The sequence below is a fragment of the Python bivittatus genome, unplaced genomic scaffold (genome assembly GCF_059951505.1).
Source record: "Python bivittatus isolate LINGU-HERP-01145 unplaced genomic scaffold, Pbiv_v1 ctg000590_np1212, whole genome shotgun sequence".
Classification (NCBI taxonomy): domain Eukaryota; kingdom Metazoa; phylum Chordata; class Lepidosauria; order Squamata; family Pythonidae; genus Python; species Python bivittatus.
This window is the reverse complement of record NW_028277086.1, coordinates 2,425,086-2,438,205: the sequence shown is the minus strand read 5'-3', so window position 1 is coordinate 2,438,205 and position 13,120 is coordinate 2,425,086. Positions and strand designations below refer to the sequence as shown.

The 13,120-nt window shown below is 49.8% G+C and overlaps 1 protein-coding gene across 2 annotated transcripts in view; it reads right to left on the bottom strand.

The window, feature by feature from the left end:
* Positions 1 to 13,120, bottom strand: part of ARHGAP39 (Rho GTPase activating protein 39) — a 137,032-nt gene that overhangs the window by 79,294 nt on the left and 44,618 nt on the right. For both annotated transcript variants that reach the window (XM_088148878.1, XM_088148879.1), the window contains one exon: positions 8,911 to 9,345. In XM_088148878.1, coding sequence (XP_088005004.1) covers positions 8,911 to 9,345 — 435 coding nt within the window. The remainder of the gene's footprint in view (positions 1 to 8,910; positions 9,346 to 13,120) is intronic.

The window sequence follows — 13,120 nt, the reverse complement described above, 5'->3', positions numbered from 1 at the left end:
ATCCACGCAAAAGGACCTGTCTGTCCCTTCTCCTGGGTGCTGCTCTGTGTGTGCCCTGTGTGCCCCCAACCTCCCCAGAGCTGCCAGAAGGTGTCTCGTCAACTGCTTTTCCAGACCTCCCCTGGCTGCCAGCCCAGAGGAAAGAAAACCGCCCGGCGGGTTTGAGCAAGCACTGAGGAGCACGCTGGACCAGCAGGACCTGGGGAAAGCGGAGAAACAGCATCTGCTGTCAAGCAGCAGCTCCAGCGAGGCTACAAGCACTGGAGGAAAGACATTTTGGCCTGTCACTGCACACACACATATATATGAGAGAGAGAGAAGGTGCCTACAAAACAGAGGCTCTCTAAGAGCAGGGCAACAATCTCCCTGCAACGGGGGCACCTTCAGTGCGTTGCTGACTGCTATGTCTTCCTTCCTTTGATGTGAAATTGCAGGACGCTCCTTATTATCCTTCCCTTTGGTCCTAGTGCTGAGCGTGACAGAGGTGAGGGGATTGAACCAAGAGCAGAGGTGATGCCCTCCCCAGCTCCAGCCCCATGGAAGAAAACCTCGGTGTCAGCCTTCCCCCAAGAGCGGCCAGTCAAGAACCAGAAGAGATGCTGCGGCAACAGCAGGAGGAGAATTATTTAAATATACATGTTCCCAACTCTGGGCAGTTTACAAATTGTTAAAAACATTTAAAACCAAGAAAACAGAAAAAATACAAAAACAAAGAAAAGGGATGGCGAAAATTACCAAGCTGGATGGGAACAAAGAAAAAGCAACCCTTGCAATCTAAAGGGGGCTTCAATCAACCTGGCCAAAGGCCTGGACGAAGGGCCGGGTCCTCAGGGCCCTTCGAAACCCCAGCAGGGTGGGGGCCGCTTGGCTCTCGGGGGAACCTCGCTCCAGAGGGTTGGCACTGCAACAGAGAAGGCGTGCTTCCGGGGACCCAACAGATGGCACTGTTTAATCGAAGGAACCTGGAGTGCGCCAACCCTGCAGGGCCAAACTGGCTGGGCAGATGTTATGGGAGACAGGCAGTCCCTCAAGTAAGCAGGCCCACTGCCATGTAGGGCTTTATAAGCCCTTTGAATCACACCCGGAGGCAAACCAGCAATCAGTGCAGCTTGCAAAGCAGAGGTGTTACATGGGCATACTGAGGCAAGTCCATTACTGCCTGCGCTGCTGCATTCTGGACCAGGTGAAGCTTCCAGGTGGCCCTCAAGGGCAGCCCCACATAGAGCGCATTGTAGTAGTCAAGCTAGGATCAGGAGTTCTTCCCACACTCCCCAGTAAACTGGGCAGCTAGCACAAAATTAAAACTCCGTAAACCTAATAATGACAACAATACGGATACAGATTGATAGGCAGCCACGGATAACAACTACCACCGCAAACAACATCTATCTTTGCCCAAAAAGCATGGACGGTACAATTTAGGCACCCAGGTCAAGAAAACACCACCCCCGGACCAGCTGTTGTCCGATAACACAGATGCAGAAATTGGGGTACTCTGCAGAAGGCAGAAGGTGCTCTGCCCAGTTTATAACCCCTTTGGGCACTTAAGACTTGGTGGGCAGCTGCAGCCCTGGCAAAGGTAAATTAGGAAAGACGTTAATACTCATGAGCGTCTATTAAGGTAAGAGACCTGCATCCTATACCCCCGCATGCAACCTTTCCCCGGTCCTTTTGCACAAAGCGTTTGCAGCCGAGCAACATTTTCATGCGCTGGCTCTCCCCGGCTTCCCTTGCGCACGAGGGAAGGGCCTCCCCAACCCCAAGCTTTTAAGAAGAGTGTTCTTTGCAATAACGAAACCAAACAGCTACCGACAAGAAACAAAATCCAGGGCTCCAGGGAACTGGCTGCACGCTGCGAGGTCACCTTTCCTCCACCTCCTGTTCCCCACTCTCTGTTTACACTCTCCATCTTCATTATTTTTATACCCAGGTTGGGATTGAAGTGGAATTACACCGACTTCTGCCTGCCCTATTAAAACAGCTGTCACTTCAAAGACGTTTATTGGAGCTGAGAAACCAAGCAGCTCCAGGCACAAGACTGGAGTCTAACCGCTCTGGGGACCTGACCTGAGCTGACCCAGCCCAGCTTTGGAGGAACAGATCCAAAAGGAGTACAACACTGAAGTCATATTTGGGGTTCAGCCTTGCCCCTCCTCTCCCTCTCCCCAAGTTTCCCTTGCACCTGTGGACTGCATCAGCGGCAACGCAGATCCTGATGTCCACCCAAATTGGTCGCACGGTGAGCTTCCCACTCTGTCCTCCAAGGACTATCCTACCCAGTTTCCTCTCTTTCACTTAGGACCTCCATAGCTCATACTTCCATCTGAATGCTGCCAACTGTCGGGTTTCAGGGCTAGTTACAGAACTGAGACTCTAACACTGATTGCACTTGTGGATGATCTCTGGTGGGATCTGGATGAGGGTGGTGCATCCATCCTGGCCCTGTTGGATCTCTCAGCAGCTTTCAGTCCATCGATCATGGCATCCTTCTGGACTGGCTTAGGGGGCAGGGACAGCACTGTTTTGTGGTGGTTCTCCTTCCTTCCTTTGAGCCTGGTTCCAGGCAGTACTGGGGGCAGGGGAAATGTAGTCCTAGACCCTTACTTTGTGGGGACCCTTGGGGGTCTCCACTCTCTCCACTCCAATATAACATCTAACAAAGCTGCTGGGTCAGGTCATCCATCAGCATGGGGCAATCTCTGCCCCCGGCCACCCAAGTGATGCCATTGAGGTTCTTTCCCAATGCATGGAGACTGTGTAGGTCTGGGTAGGGAAGCACAGGTTGTTGGTCAACCCTGGCAAGACCAAACAGCTGTGGGTTCTGAAGCCTCTAGGATCTGAAGGTTTTCTATATCTCTGAATGGGGTCCTCCCCCAGGTAGAGTTGGTGTGCAATTTGAGGGTCCTCTTAAATTCAACAGCTCCTGATTAAGGAGCAGGTAGCAGCTGTGACTAGGAAGGCCTTTGTGCAAATTCATTTCTGGATCAGGACACCTTGCTTGTGGTCATACATGCCTTAGTGACCTCCCAGCTGGACTACTGCAATGCACTCTACATGTGACTACCCTTGAAGACCATTTGAAAGCCGTAAGTGGTCTAGAATGCAGCAGCACATTCCACAAAACGTCCACAATAACCTCTGCTGTATAAGCTACATTGATTCCCAATGGTGTTCTGGATACAATTCAAGGATCTGATTATCACCTTTGAAGCCCTATGTAGCATTGTGTTAGGTTATTAGTGGGACCACCTGTTTTGTATTAATTCTGCCCACCACTCTAAATCCAACAGAGTTGATGCACTCTGGGTCTCTTCTATCAAACAATATCATCTGATGGGACCCCGGTTACAGCAACTGCCCTACAGAACAGCAGATCATCCCCTCTCATGAGATTCAGATGGTTCTGACCGTTTGGTGTTCTGAAAAGCTTTAAAAACTAGGCTATTCCTTCTGGCACCGAGTCAGGATGTTAGGGGAGCTGGCTGTATGATCGCATAGCTGTAGGACGAAAGTCTTTTTGAGGACCTCAGCTGCATTGCATTAATGCTATCATGGTATCTATTTTTTTAAATTTGGGGGTTTTATTGTTAAACCCTAATTTACTGTTAACCACCCAGAGTTGCAGAAGTAAGATAGATGGCCATACAAATTGTTTAAATAAACAATAAATAAATATTTTAATTTGGCGCCAGGTTGGCAAGCAAAGCTGTATATTCTCTTCTTATTTATTCAACTTACATGCTGAATATATATTGAGGGAGGCTGGTTTCAAAGAAGATGAGTGTGGTTTCAGAAGTGAAGGAAGAAACATCAATAATCTGCACTATGCTAATGATGTTACTCTGACAGCTGAAAATGCAAATGGCTGACCAACTGTAGTCATGGAAGTCATGGAGCACAGTGAAGAAATGGGATGCAGATTAAATATAAAGAAGGCCAAACTAATGACAACAGTACAGCTGTCAGCCTTAAAATTGACAAAAAAGATATTGAATTAGTGGAGAACTTCTGCCTTTTGGGATCAACCATCAACAGTCAAAGTCAAGAGATACACTGCAGGCTAGCCCTTGGTAGAACAGCCATGAAGGTCTTGAAAAAGATACTCAGATGCTGGAATGTGTCTATACCTACAAGGATCAGAATAGTGCAAGCCCATGGTTTTCCTTATGACGCTTTATGGAAGCCAAAGTTGGAGTCTGAAGAAACAGGATAGAAGGAGCATTGATGCTTTTGAACGTTGGTGGTGGAGAAGACTCCAGAAAATACCACAGATAGCCGGGGGAGGGGGAATGGATCATCCAACAAATCAACCCAGAGTTCTCCCTCCAGACAGAAAAGACCAAGCCCAAACTATCATATCTTGGACACATTCTGAGAAGAGCCACCTCACTTGAGAAGCCTACAGGTGGAAGGAAAGAGAAGCGGACAGCGAGCAGCAAGGAGACAGACTTGATTATGGCAGCGGTGGGTGCATTGTTGGAAGACTGGAAGGGCCAAGCTGGAGACAGATTATCCTGGAGAGGTCTATTTATGTGGTCACTAAGTCAAAACCAACTTGATAGCACATAATCAAAAAGTAATAGACTGTTTCTAAGCTCTGGCTTACTACAATTCCCCAGCTATTGTTGTGGCACACAGCGGCTTTTGACTAAAAGCTCTTCACACGTATCATTCCAATGCACGTCTGCCCTTAGGCTATACGGGACCTTTCACTTTCCAGTGCTTCAAGCAACAAAACCACCTGGAGGTCTCCACACCAAGACACCTCTTTGAGCCAGGTGGCTACCATGCAGGAAAACATCGCCAGAAAATCTGGAAGCAATCAGCTGCAGTGGGGGAGGAGGGCAGCTGAAAGCGCAACCACCCTGTCAAGAGCACCCCGTCAAAAGAAATGACAAAATGGCCCTTCGGTGAAAAGGGAGGGATTCCCAGTGTGTGTGAGACTGCAAAAGTCTCTTTGTTAAACCCTGCAGAAGGGAGGAAAGTTGCATCAAACTCAGGAGGGGCGCGAATGGCCCATCATGGGGCGAAGGGGGGGCAGAAAGGCTGTGGACGAACAGCAGGGGTGAGCTGAACGTTGCACTGTGCTTTCTGTTTTGCATGAAAACCAGGGCTAGGATCGGAGCATCCAAGCTCGATTCACCCTGGGGGCTTTATCCCGAGCTACCATTCCAAATTAAATCCCAAAGGTTTGGCTCTCGTCCCCCGCTCCCAACCTCCGCAGCTGAGGAACAAAAGAAATTCCCAAGTAATGTTTGTATCTCGTCTGGAAGACAGATGTCAGAAATGGGGAAAGAGCAAGAGGGAGAAAAGGAAGAAGGGGGTCTTCAACAGTCAAGGAAGACGCTCCCCGCCCAGCGCAGACCTCTGGGGCCTTCGCTGCGTCGCAGTCACACATCCACTTATCCGCACGGGCTGCCGCTTTGTAAGAATAAATTACATTATAATTGCAAGGAGAAGTGAAAAGTGCTCCTGAAGATAATCAGCTAAATTTAGAGACCTTTTCAGAGACACGTGCAGACGACAAATGGAACAAGTGGCCCTTGCTTGGCGACGCGGCGCTTGTAATTTCCCACTGGTTTAATTTGTTGCAAAGTAGGCCACGGAGAGACGCTGGCCCTAGTTCTGAACTTGGCCAAGGAGCAATTAGAAACGCCGTTTCTGCTCAACCGGCAGAGTTCCGCCTGCGTCCAAAGGCTCAACGGGCACGGCCTTCGGGCGCTCTGGCAGCAAGAGAGGCGATTTAACGTCCATCCGGTACAAAAATGCGTGCCCAAGGAAATGGCACAGACGACTGTAGTAGGTGTTTTCTTCAGCCCTGGATAAATCCAGCTGGAGGGTGCAGTCAAGTTAGAAGGGAAACAGAAATATACCTTTCTTAAAATAATCTGAGGGCCTGAGCGTAACCACAGTGCAAACACATCTCCAAGAATAATTTCAACTTCCACTTGCAACAGAAATTATGACTAGCAAAACCGCCACGCTCTTCTGCTTTATCGGCCCCGGTTCCCTAGGACTGCCGGCGGACCCTTCAGAGACGCCACCTGAGCCCTTCCTCTCTCACCAAGCAAAGCTCTCAGCCAAGCATAGTTGGGGGCCCGGGGCTCTGTCACAGAACGCCCGAGACTTATCCGTAGCTGAAAAATATTCAACAAGGTCCTTCTCATTTTTCACAGAGGGTATTACCTTCCGCCACTCTCCTGCACCGTTCTGGAACAACTCCACAGGGGAGAGACAGAAGTTTGGGACCCATCTTATGGTGCAAGGGCCCTCCCAAACTCTTTCCTCAGTTGCTTCCCCATTTTTGAACCCTTGGCCTGACCTCGTGGCCGACTCCCAACGCTGACTTGGTGCAGTGGCAAATATTCTCTGCCAGCCCTCCTGTTGCCCCGACTGCCCTGGCACGTGTCACGGGGGATCACCTTGGCTACCAGGCCCTGCTGCAGAAGCGTTGGACATAAGAACAGACCCCCTGCAGAAAACCACCTGTTGCCTCCTCCCTGCTGGTTGTTAATTACTCCTGACGCTGATCTGATAATTGCTATTATTAATTATATTAATGAGCGCTGCTCAGAGCCCCAAGTGAATGGTGCAGCAGAGACAGAGCTCTCCGTCTTCAAAGAGCCAAAAGGCTTGCAGAAGGAGGGAAGGCACCGGAGCGTTTATCTGCCCGTTTTGGGGGGGAGGGAAGCTGCTTCCAGAAACCGGCTCGGCTCTCTCCTTGCTCACCAGGATTAGTCACTCGCCAGCCACCTTCAGACAAAGCTGGTACCCAAAACAGAAATCGCCTGGAAGACCCTGTCGTGCTTACAGAACTATGCTCTAGCCAAAACAGGACAACCGCATGCCACAGAAGGAAACACCGCCTCCTCGGGGTGCATTTCGTAATGTTGCGGTGAGGGATTAAAACTCTCGCATTCCAGTTAACTCCATGCGCTGGCCAGGAGTTGAGGCTCTGTGTGCCACACGTGTGACCATGCAAAAGGGGGCAGGGGTTCAATCATACAGTGGCACCCACCAGGTTGACTTTTTTTGCACGTAATACCCCTGCAGGGTGAGACAGGTCATAATCGAGATTAAAAAAGCAACGTTCAAAATTCTCTTGCCAGGGGAAAAGAGGGCCAAAAATATTGAATGAGATCGAGACCTTCCTCCGGCAACAAAACAATGAAATGTGCAAGTATAGGGTGGGCATGCAAGTGTGTGTGTGTGTGTGTTGCCTGGCTTCCTAATAGGATTTGTGAGAAAGATCGAACAATTGAGTGCAAACTAAGTACGAGTCAGCCGTGCAGCACGGCTGTTGTAAAAGCAGTTGCAATCTTAGACTGCGTCCACAGACATAGTTACCAAATTATGGGAAATAACAGTTCTTCTTTATTCTGCATTGGGCAGGCCCCACATTAAGAGTTGTGTCCCACTCTGGAGTCGGTCGAAAAAGTCAAGATGGTGGCCACCATCATGTGATCAAAGCCCACCCCTTTTTAATGTGCAGTGTTTAACCCACCCTCCAGGAGTCTGTAGGATGTGGCTTTCATCCTGTCCAACATCTCTTCTCCATTTCTTTCCCACCCCCCAAACTCCCCACCCACCCACAAGACCTCCATCTTGACCAGCTTGGTTTGTTAAGTTTACACTGCTTACATCAGCAATGTAAAATGAGAGACAGACTCCTGGAGGTTGGGTTAGATCAGTGTTTCTCAACCTTAGCGACTCTAGGAAATGTGGGCTTCAACTCCCAGAATTGGGAGTTGGCTCCCATGGCTGGCTGGGGAATTCTGGGAATTGAAGTCCACACATCTTAGAGTTGCCAAGGTTGAGAAACACTGGGTTAGATGTTAAGAATCTTGCAGAGCAGAGTTGAGCAACTTCAGTATTACTGAAAACGCTGCTCTCCGAAGGCGCCATCCGCCTCCCTTCCTTGTGGCTCCCCGTCCTCCAGTTATCCGGCACCTTGATGGGGGAACTTGTACGCTGCAAAGGCAATGCTCTTCCCAAAGGGGAAAAGGCAGCCTCGCGGGCTGCTAAGGAATGCCAGATCGCAGAGGAAGGGCCAGTAGCCACGGACTACCTTTACAGGCAAGCAGGGGATGGGGACAGAGGCCAGGCCTCGCTCAAGGATGCGTACATTCGCTGGCCACAGGACCGATGAGTGTTCCCAGCACGTGTGCAAAGCGTACGGTTTTTCCTGGCTGGGAAGGGACACAAACCACGAAGCAGTTTTTGGAGGAGGAGAGCCGTGTCAGTCTAGGGTGGAAAAAACGCAGGAGTCTGGTAGCGCCTTTTCCAACTAACTGAGTTGGTTAAAGGGCATAAGCGCTGGAGAGCTTATGCCCTTTAACCAACTTCATTAGTCGGAAGAGACGCTACCAGACTCCTGCGTTTTAGGCAAGAAGCAGCGTCTGATCATCCGACTAACAGCACCTCTTATGCTCCCAGCACAAGCAAACGTCAGAGCCAGGCGTCCTTGGCAGAGCAGACCAACAGAAATGCGATTCATTTATTTGTGTTTATTTTATTTATTTATTTGTATTGTTTATTTATTTATTTGTGTTTTAATTGGGGGGTATTTATTTTTTATTGTTTTTAGAGTCTTGGTTTTTAATTGTGAGCCGCCCGGAGTCACCCTCTGGGGGAGATGGGCGGCATATAAATCTAATAATCGATAAATAAAATAAATTCAAACACCAGCAGGGAAACTGAGCCCAGAAGTCCAGCAGTTAATCCCCCCTGCCAAGGGAGCCTGTTTTCCAAGCGTCACTTCCGCTTCCATGGGTCACTCTTCCCCCCCCCCCCAAGAGGCCAGACAGGGTTCAGGGCACTGCCTGGAACAGCCTGGGAGGTGGGGAGGCAGATGCCCCCACCAGCAGGCCCAGCATCTACTTCTCGCTTCTTCAGACGTCGCCACGTTACCTTTCGGCTTCCTCCTTGACAATGGCAAACTGAGAGGGCTGCCGGTTGGGCCGGTTCTGCTCCGGGACCTTCTCTCCGCCCTCCGGCTCCTGCTCCAGGGAGGAGCTGGTGCTCCCTTCCCGGCTGACATTGGTGCTGCGCCCGGGGCTGTTCTCGGTGGAGGCCCGGGGCGACTCGGTGTTCTGCTTCAGCGTCTGGAGCTTTGCCAGGGGAATGATGTCGCAGTTCTGCGGCCGGTGCCACACCGTCCGCTGGGTGGTGGCATTGTAGTAGTAGAAGCGTGAGGTGTTGGGGTCAAAGAGTTCCCACCACTGGTTCTCGTTGGTGCGCTTGATGCGGACGCCGGCAGGCGGGTCCCAGACGCACTCGCCCGTGATCAGGTTGGCGTACATGCGCTCCCGCGTACGAGGTTCAATGATTTCCACCCATTCCAACCTGCAGGGACCAACCATAAGGAGAGAGAGTTAGTAGCTGGCATTTCTCCCTGGCAGGAGCAGGACTGGCACAACGCTTCGGGGACCGAGGCACGGCTTATGGGTAAGCAGGTGGGGTGAACCAGCTTTCATGTTAAGCAGCCACAGCACGGTTTGCTCTGCTAGTTGAAACCGGAATTATGTTCTGTTACCCTGGCTTTAGCATCTTGTGTGAAGCCGGGTGGTGTGCAAGTTCAACCGAAGACAAGGATTATCTTGAAAAACATAACTTGTACGACATAATCTAATGCACCAAAACCAGCTGCTTCCACAACTGGCCTTACATTATACAATCACCTCCCTTATGTGGTACTTGCGTGGCACACCAGTCTTTTCCAGTCAGGCACCCCTCGACCATGTTAGATCGAGGAGCATCCACAGAGTAAGTGTGTGTCGCTGTCAAGACTGTCTTGACAGTGATTGAAGCCCAGCTCTTTTCATGTGCATTGCGCATGCAGGCATGGCTGTCATCTTGACTTTTTTGACACACCCACACGCACTGGCAGACACCCCTGGTTACTCCAGAATTTTTACTGATGGCAACTGCCACCCTTCTCAACCCACTTGGTGGGAGACAAGTTGGTGAAGGGAGCAAAACACTACCGCAACCTTGAACATCAGCAGAAAAAATAAGAGAGTTTAAAACACCTTCCAGTTGAATGATTGTGCTCCGAGGAGATGAAATTCTGGAGTTTAGTTTTGGATTCTAAAAGCAGATGCTTCAAACTAACGTCTATCCCCCCTGTCCCCAGTACAAACAAACACCAGCAGATACCCCATCCGTTAATTGGGGCCTCCCTACTGTTTTATTATTATTTTTTCAGGAAGCAATAGAGTTTTGTTTTGGGTTTTTTTATCTCAAGCTATGAAAGGGAGGAAATTGTGGGAGATGCACATCCAAGACCACAGGAAAAGCAGAAACAGAACAAAAATAAAACTTCTAACTTCGAAGCTGGCACCACATAAGTTGGACGTGCCATTGCTGGTTGGAAGCAAGGAATGGCAGAAACGTAGCTTTGAAAGCAGCCTTGTCCTGAACAGCTGTGACACAGACGACAACAAGAGGCCTGAGGTCTTCTAGACCAGTGTTTCTGAACCTTAGCAACTCTAAGATGGGTGGACTTCAACTTCCAGAATTCCCCAGCCAGCATGGCTGGCTGGGGAATTCTGGGAGTTGAAGTCCACACATCTTAGAGTTGCCAAGGTTGAGAGACACTAGGAGGAAAACAGGGACTTGGAGTGTGAGGCCAGGGCAGAATCAGAGCCTCTCATCACAGACATGAGAAGATCAGGGGTGAAACCCACACAAACACGCCTGACCAAAAAGCAGAGGGTTACACAGGCACAAGGGGACAGTCTTCCACAGATGCGTTGTGCTGTAACTCCCACAATTCCCCTCCAAATCAGCCAGGTTGGCGAACAATGGACGACAGCAGCTGTCCTGACCACAAGCAAATGCTTCTTCCAGCCTTTCTCAGCCTGGTGCCCATCGGCTGCACTGGACTACAACATCCATCCCCCAGGCAGACGGCGAAGGGATGGATGAGGAAGGCTGTCCTGCGTAACGACTTAATAAAGAAAGCACTCCCTGAACTCAGGGGGATGTGGGAGAAGAGCCCTGCCAGATGAAAGGGACCCACCGAGGGATGAGAAGTCCTTTTCTGCTCCACTCGAGGTCTTGGGGCATCGTCCTGACCTGCCACCTGCGTGGGCAGGGGCTTGGACTGCCAGGTTCCCAGTAGCCCATCTGAGCTGCCAAGCTCCAGTTCCACTGGGCCCATGCCCAGACGCCACCCCTTCAGGGTCTCTGATCGGAGCAGAGCGAAGCACCTTGGCATCTGCCCTGCCCGTTTCACACTATTCCTCCTGGCTCACCCAAGGAAGCTTTTCTCACTGGCACCAGCCCAATGCCCAGAGCAGACAGGCAGCCCACTTTGCCTCAGCTTCTGCCCCTTGATGTCCCACCGCCTGCCCTCCTGTCCCCTCTGTGTGGCTCTCGTTCAGATCATTTGTAGAAGGTTGTGGAGATCGCCTTGATGAAGGAACGCAGGAGCCATTAAGGGAAAATAAAAGATAACTCGGTCCTGGGAAAGAGGAAGGCATGAGAAAGAAACTCAGAATAACCCCTTCTTGATTCTCTTTGGTATAAGTGGGGGCAGAAGGAAACTCTGGCAGGCATTCAAGATGCAGATATTCCACCCTACAACAAGAAAATAGCATTCCTGGAATTTCTGCCCTGTGTCCTGACCTGGCCTACCTTGAAGGGCTGGTAGATTGCCTAATGCCCATTCTCCCACCAGCAATGCTCAATTAAGTGGGGGCGGTTCCAGCAACCCTGCTACAACACTGGCACCATCTCAGCATCCGTATCTTGACATTAGCAAGTGGCCATGACCAGCAGGAGAAGGCCAGCTGCAAAGTCGGCATTGCTCTGGATGGCCAGCCACGGTGCCAAATGGCCTGGCCCTGTGCAAACCTGACGCTGGCTTTCTCACAGCTCACAAAAAGACAACACCATTTAGTCAGTTCCTCTCTGTATCACAAGAAACCAAAGCTGGTATTAATCAAGGTTGCACTGGCCTAGTTCACAGATTACAATAAACCATACATTAACTACAGTTTACCCCATAAATGACAACTGCCAGGTTTCAAGAGGACTCTAAGCCATAACCATCCAAGCCTTAAAAACGTAATAAATAAACTGAAATGAATGAACCGTGATTTACAAACCATGCTGGTGGAGTTCACCCAAGAAGCTAAGAGATAGCCCAACACAATAACTTTGAATTATTAAACTCCAAATGTTAATTCTTATTTCCCTTTGCCATCAGGTCTTCCTTCAGCCTCACTGGCAGGGTTTGTCTGTCTATAGCCAAGAGCGGTCCCACTGAAATCCACAGACCCACATGTGCGCCATGCTGGAAGGCCCATCTGTTCTGTTTTGAAAGCAATGGTGTTCTTGCTGGCTGAGAGTCTTTAGGCCAGTGTTTCTCAACCTTGGCCACTTGAAGATGTGTGGACTTCAGCTCCCAGAATTCCCCAGCCAGCCTTTAGACAGAGTGGGGTACAGCTCAGATTGAGGCTACTCAAATTCAGTTATCAATATTCTCTTGGATTCTGGAAGGCCCTTAAGACCTAGCTGTGTTCCCAGACCTGGGGTTAGGGTGTCTGTGCAGCCCCTGTTGTGGTGTATTTTATTGTTTTATGGCTGCTCTGCTTTTAACTGTTTTAACAGTTGGAAGCCACCCAGAGTCTTTTGGAGTGGGCAGCCATAATAAATCTAAATAATAACAGTAACAACAACAATATTAATAGAAAGAAGTTATACACACACTTAGAGTCAACTGAATTATTTTTGCTCCTAAGTTTTCAAACAAAAGCTATTTTTACCATGGGTTGGGAGGATGGAAAGGTACCCGCAAGCCCCATGAAGTAGACCAGTCCAGAGAATCAATTCTACAAGAAGGCTAAAACTATTTTTATTGAGATAGGCTGTATTATCAGAATCTTGCAAATCTGGTGGTGCTTTTCTTCCCCTCCCTCTTCTACCCCGGAGAGTCATGGAGGGGCCAACCTGGGTCTCTTCCTAACACTGTCTCCTTTCCTGTCCTCATGATTTCTGAATATTTCCTTCAAGGCCACCCCCCTGACCTGGCTCCAATCTGTCAGACCCCTGTAGACAGTCCATCAGTTAGGGATGCTTCTCATCTTCTTCCATCTTCGCTCAATCCACTCCA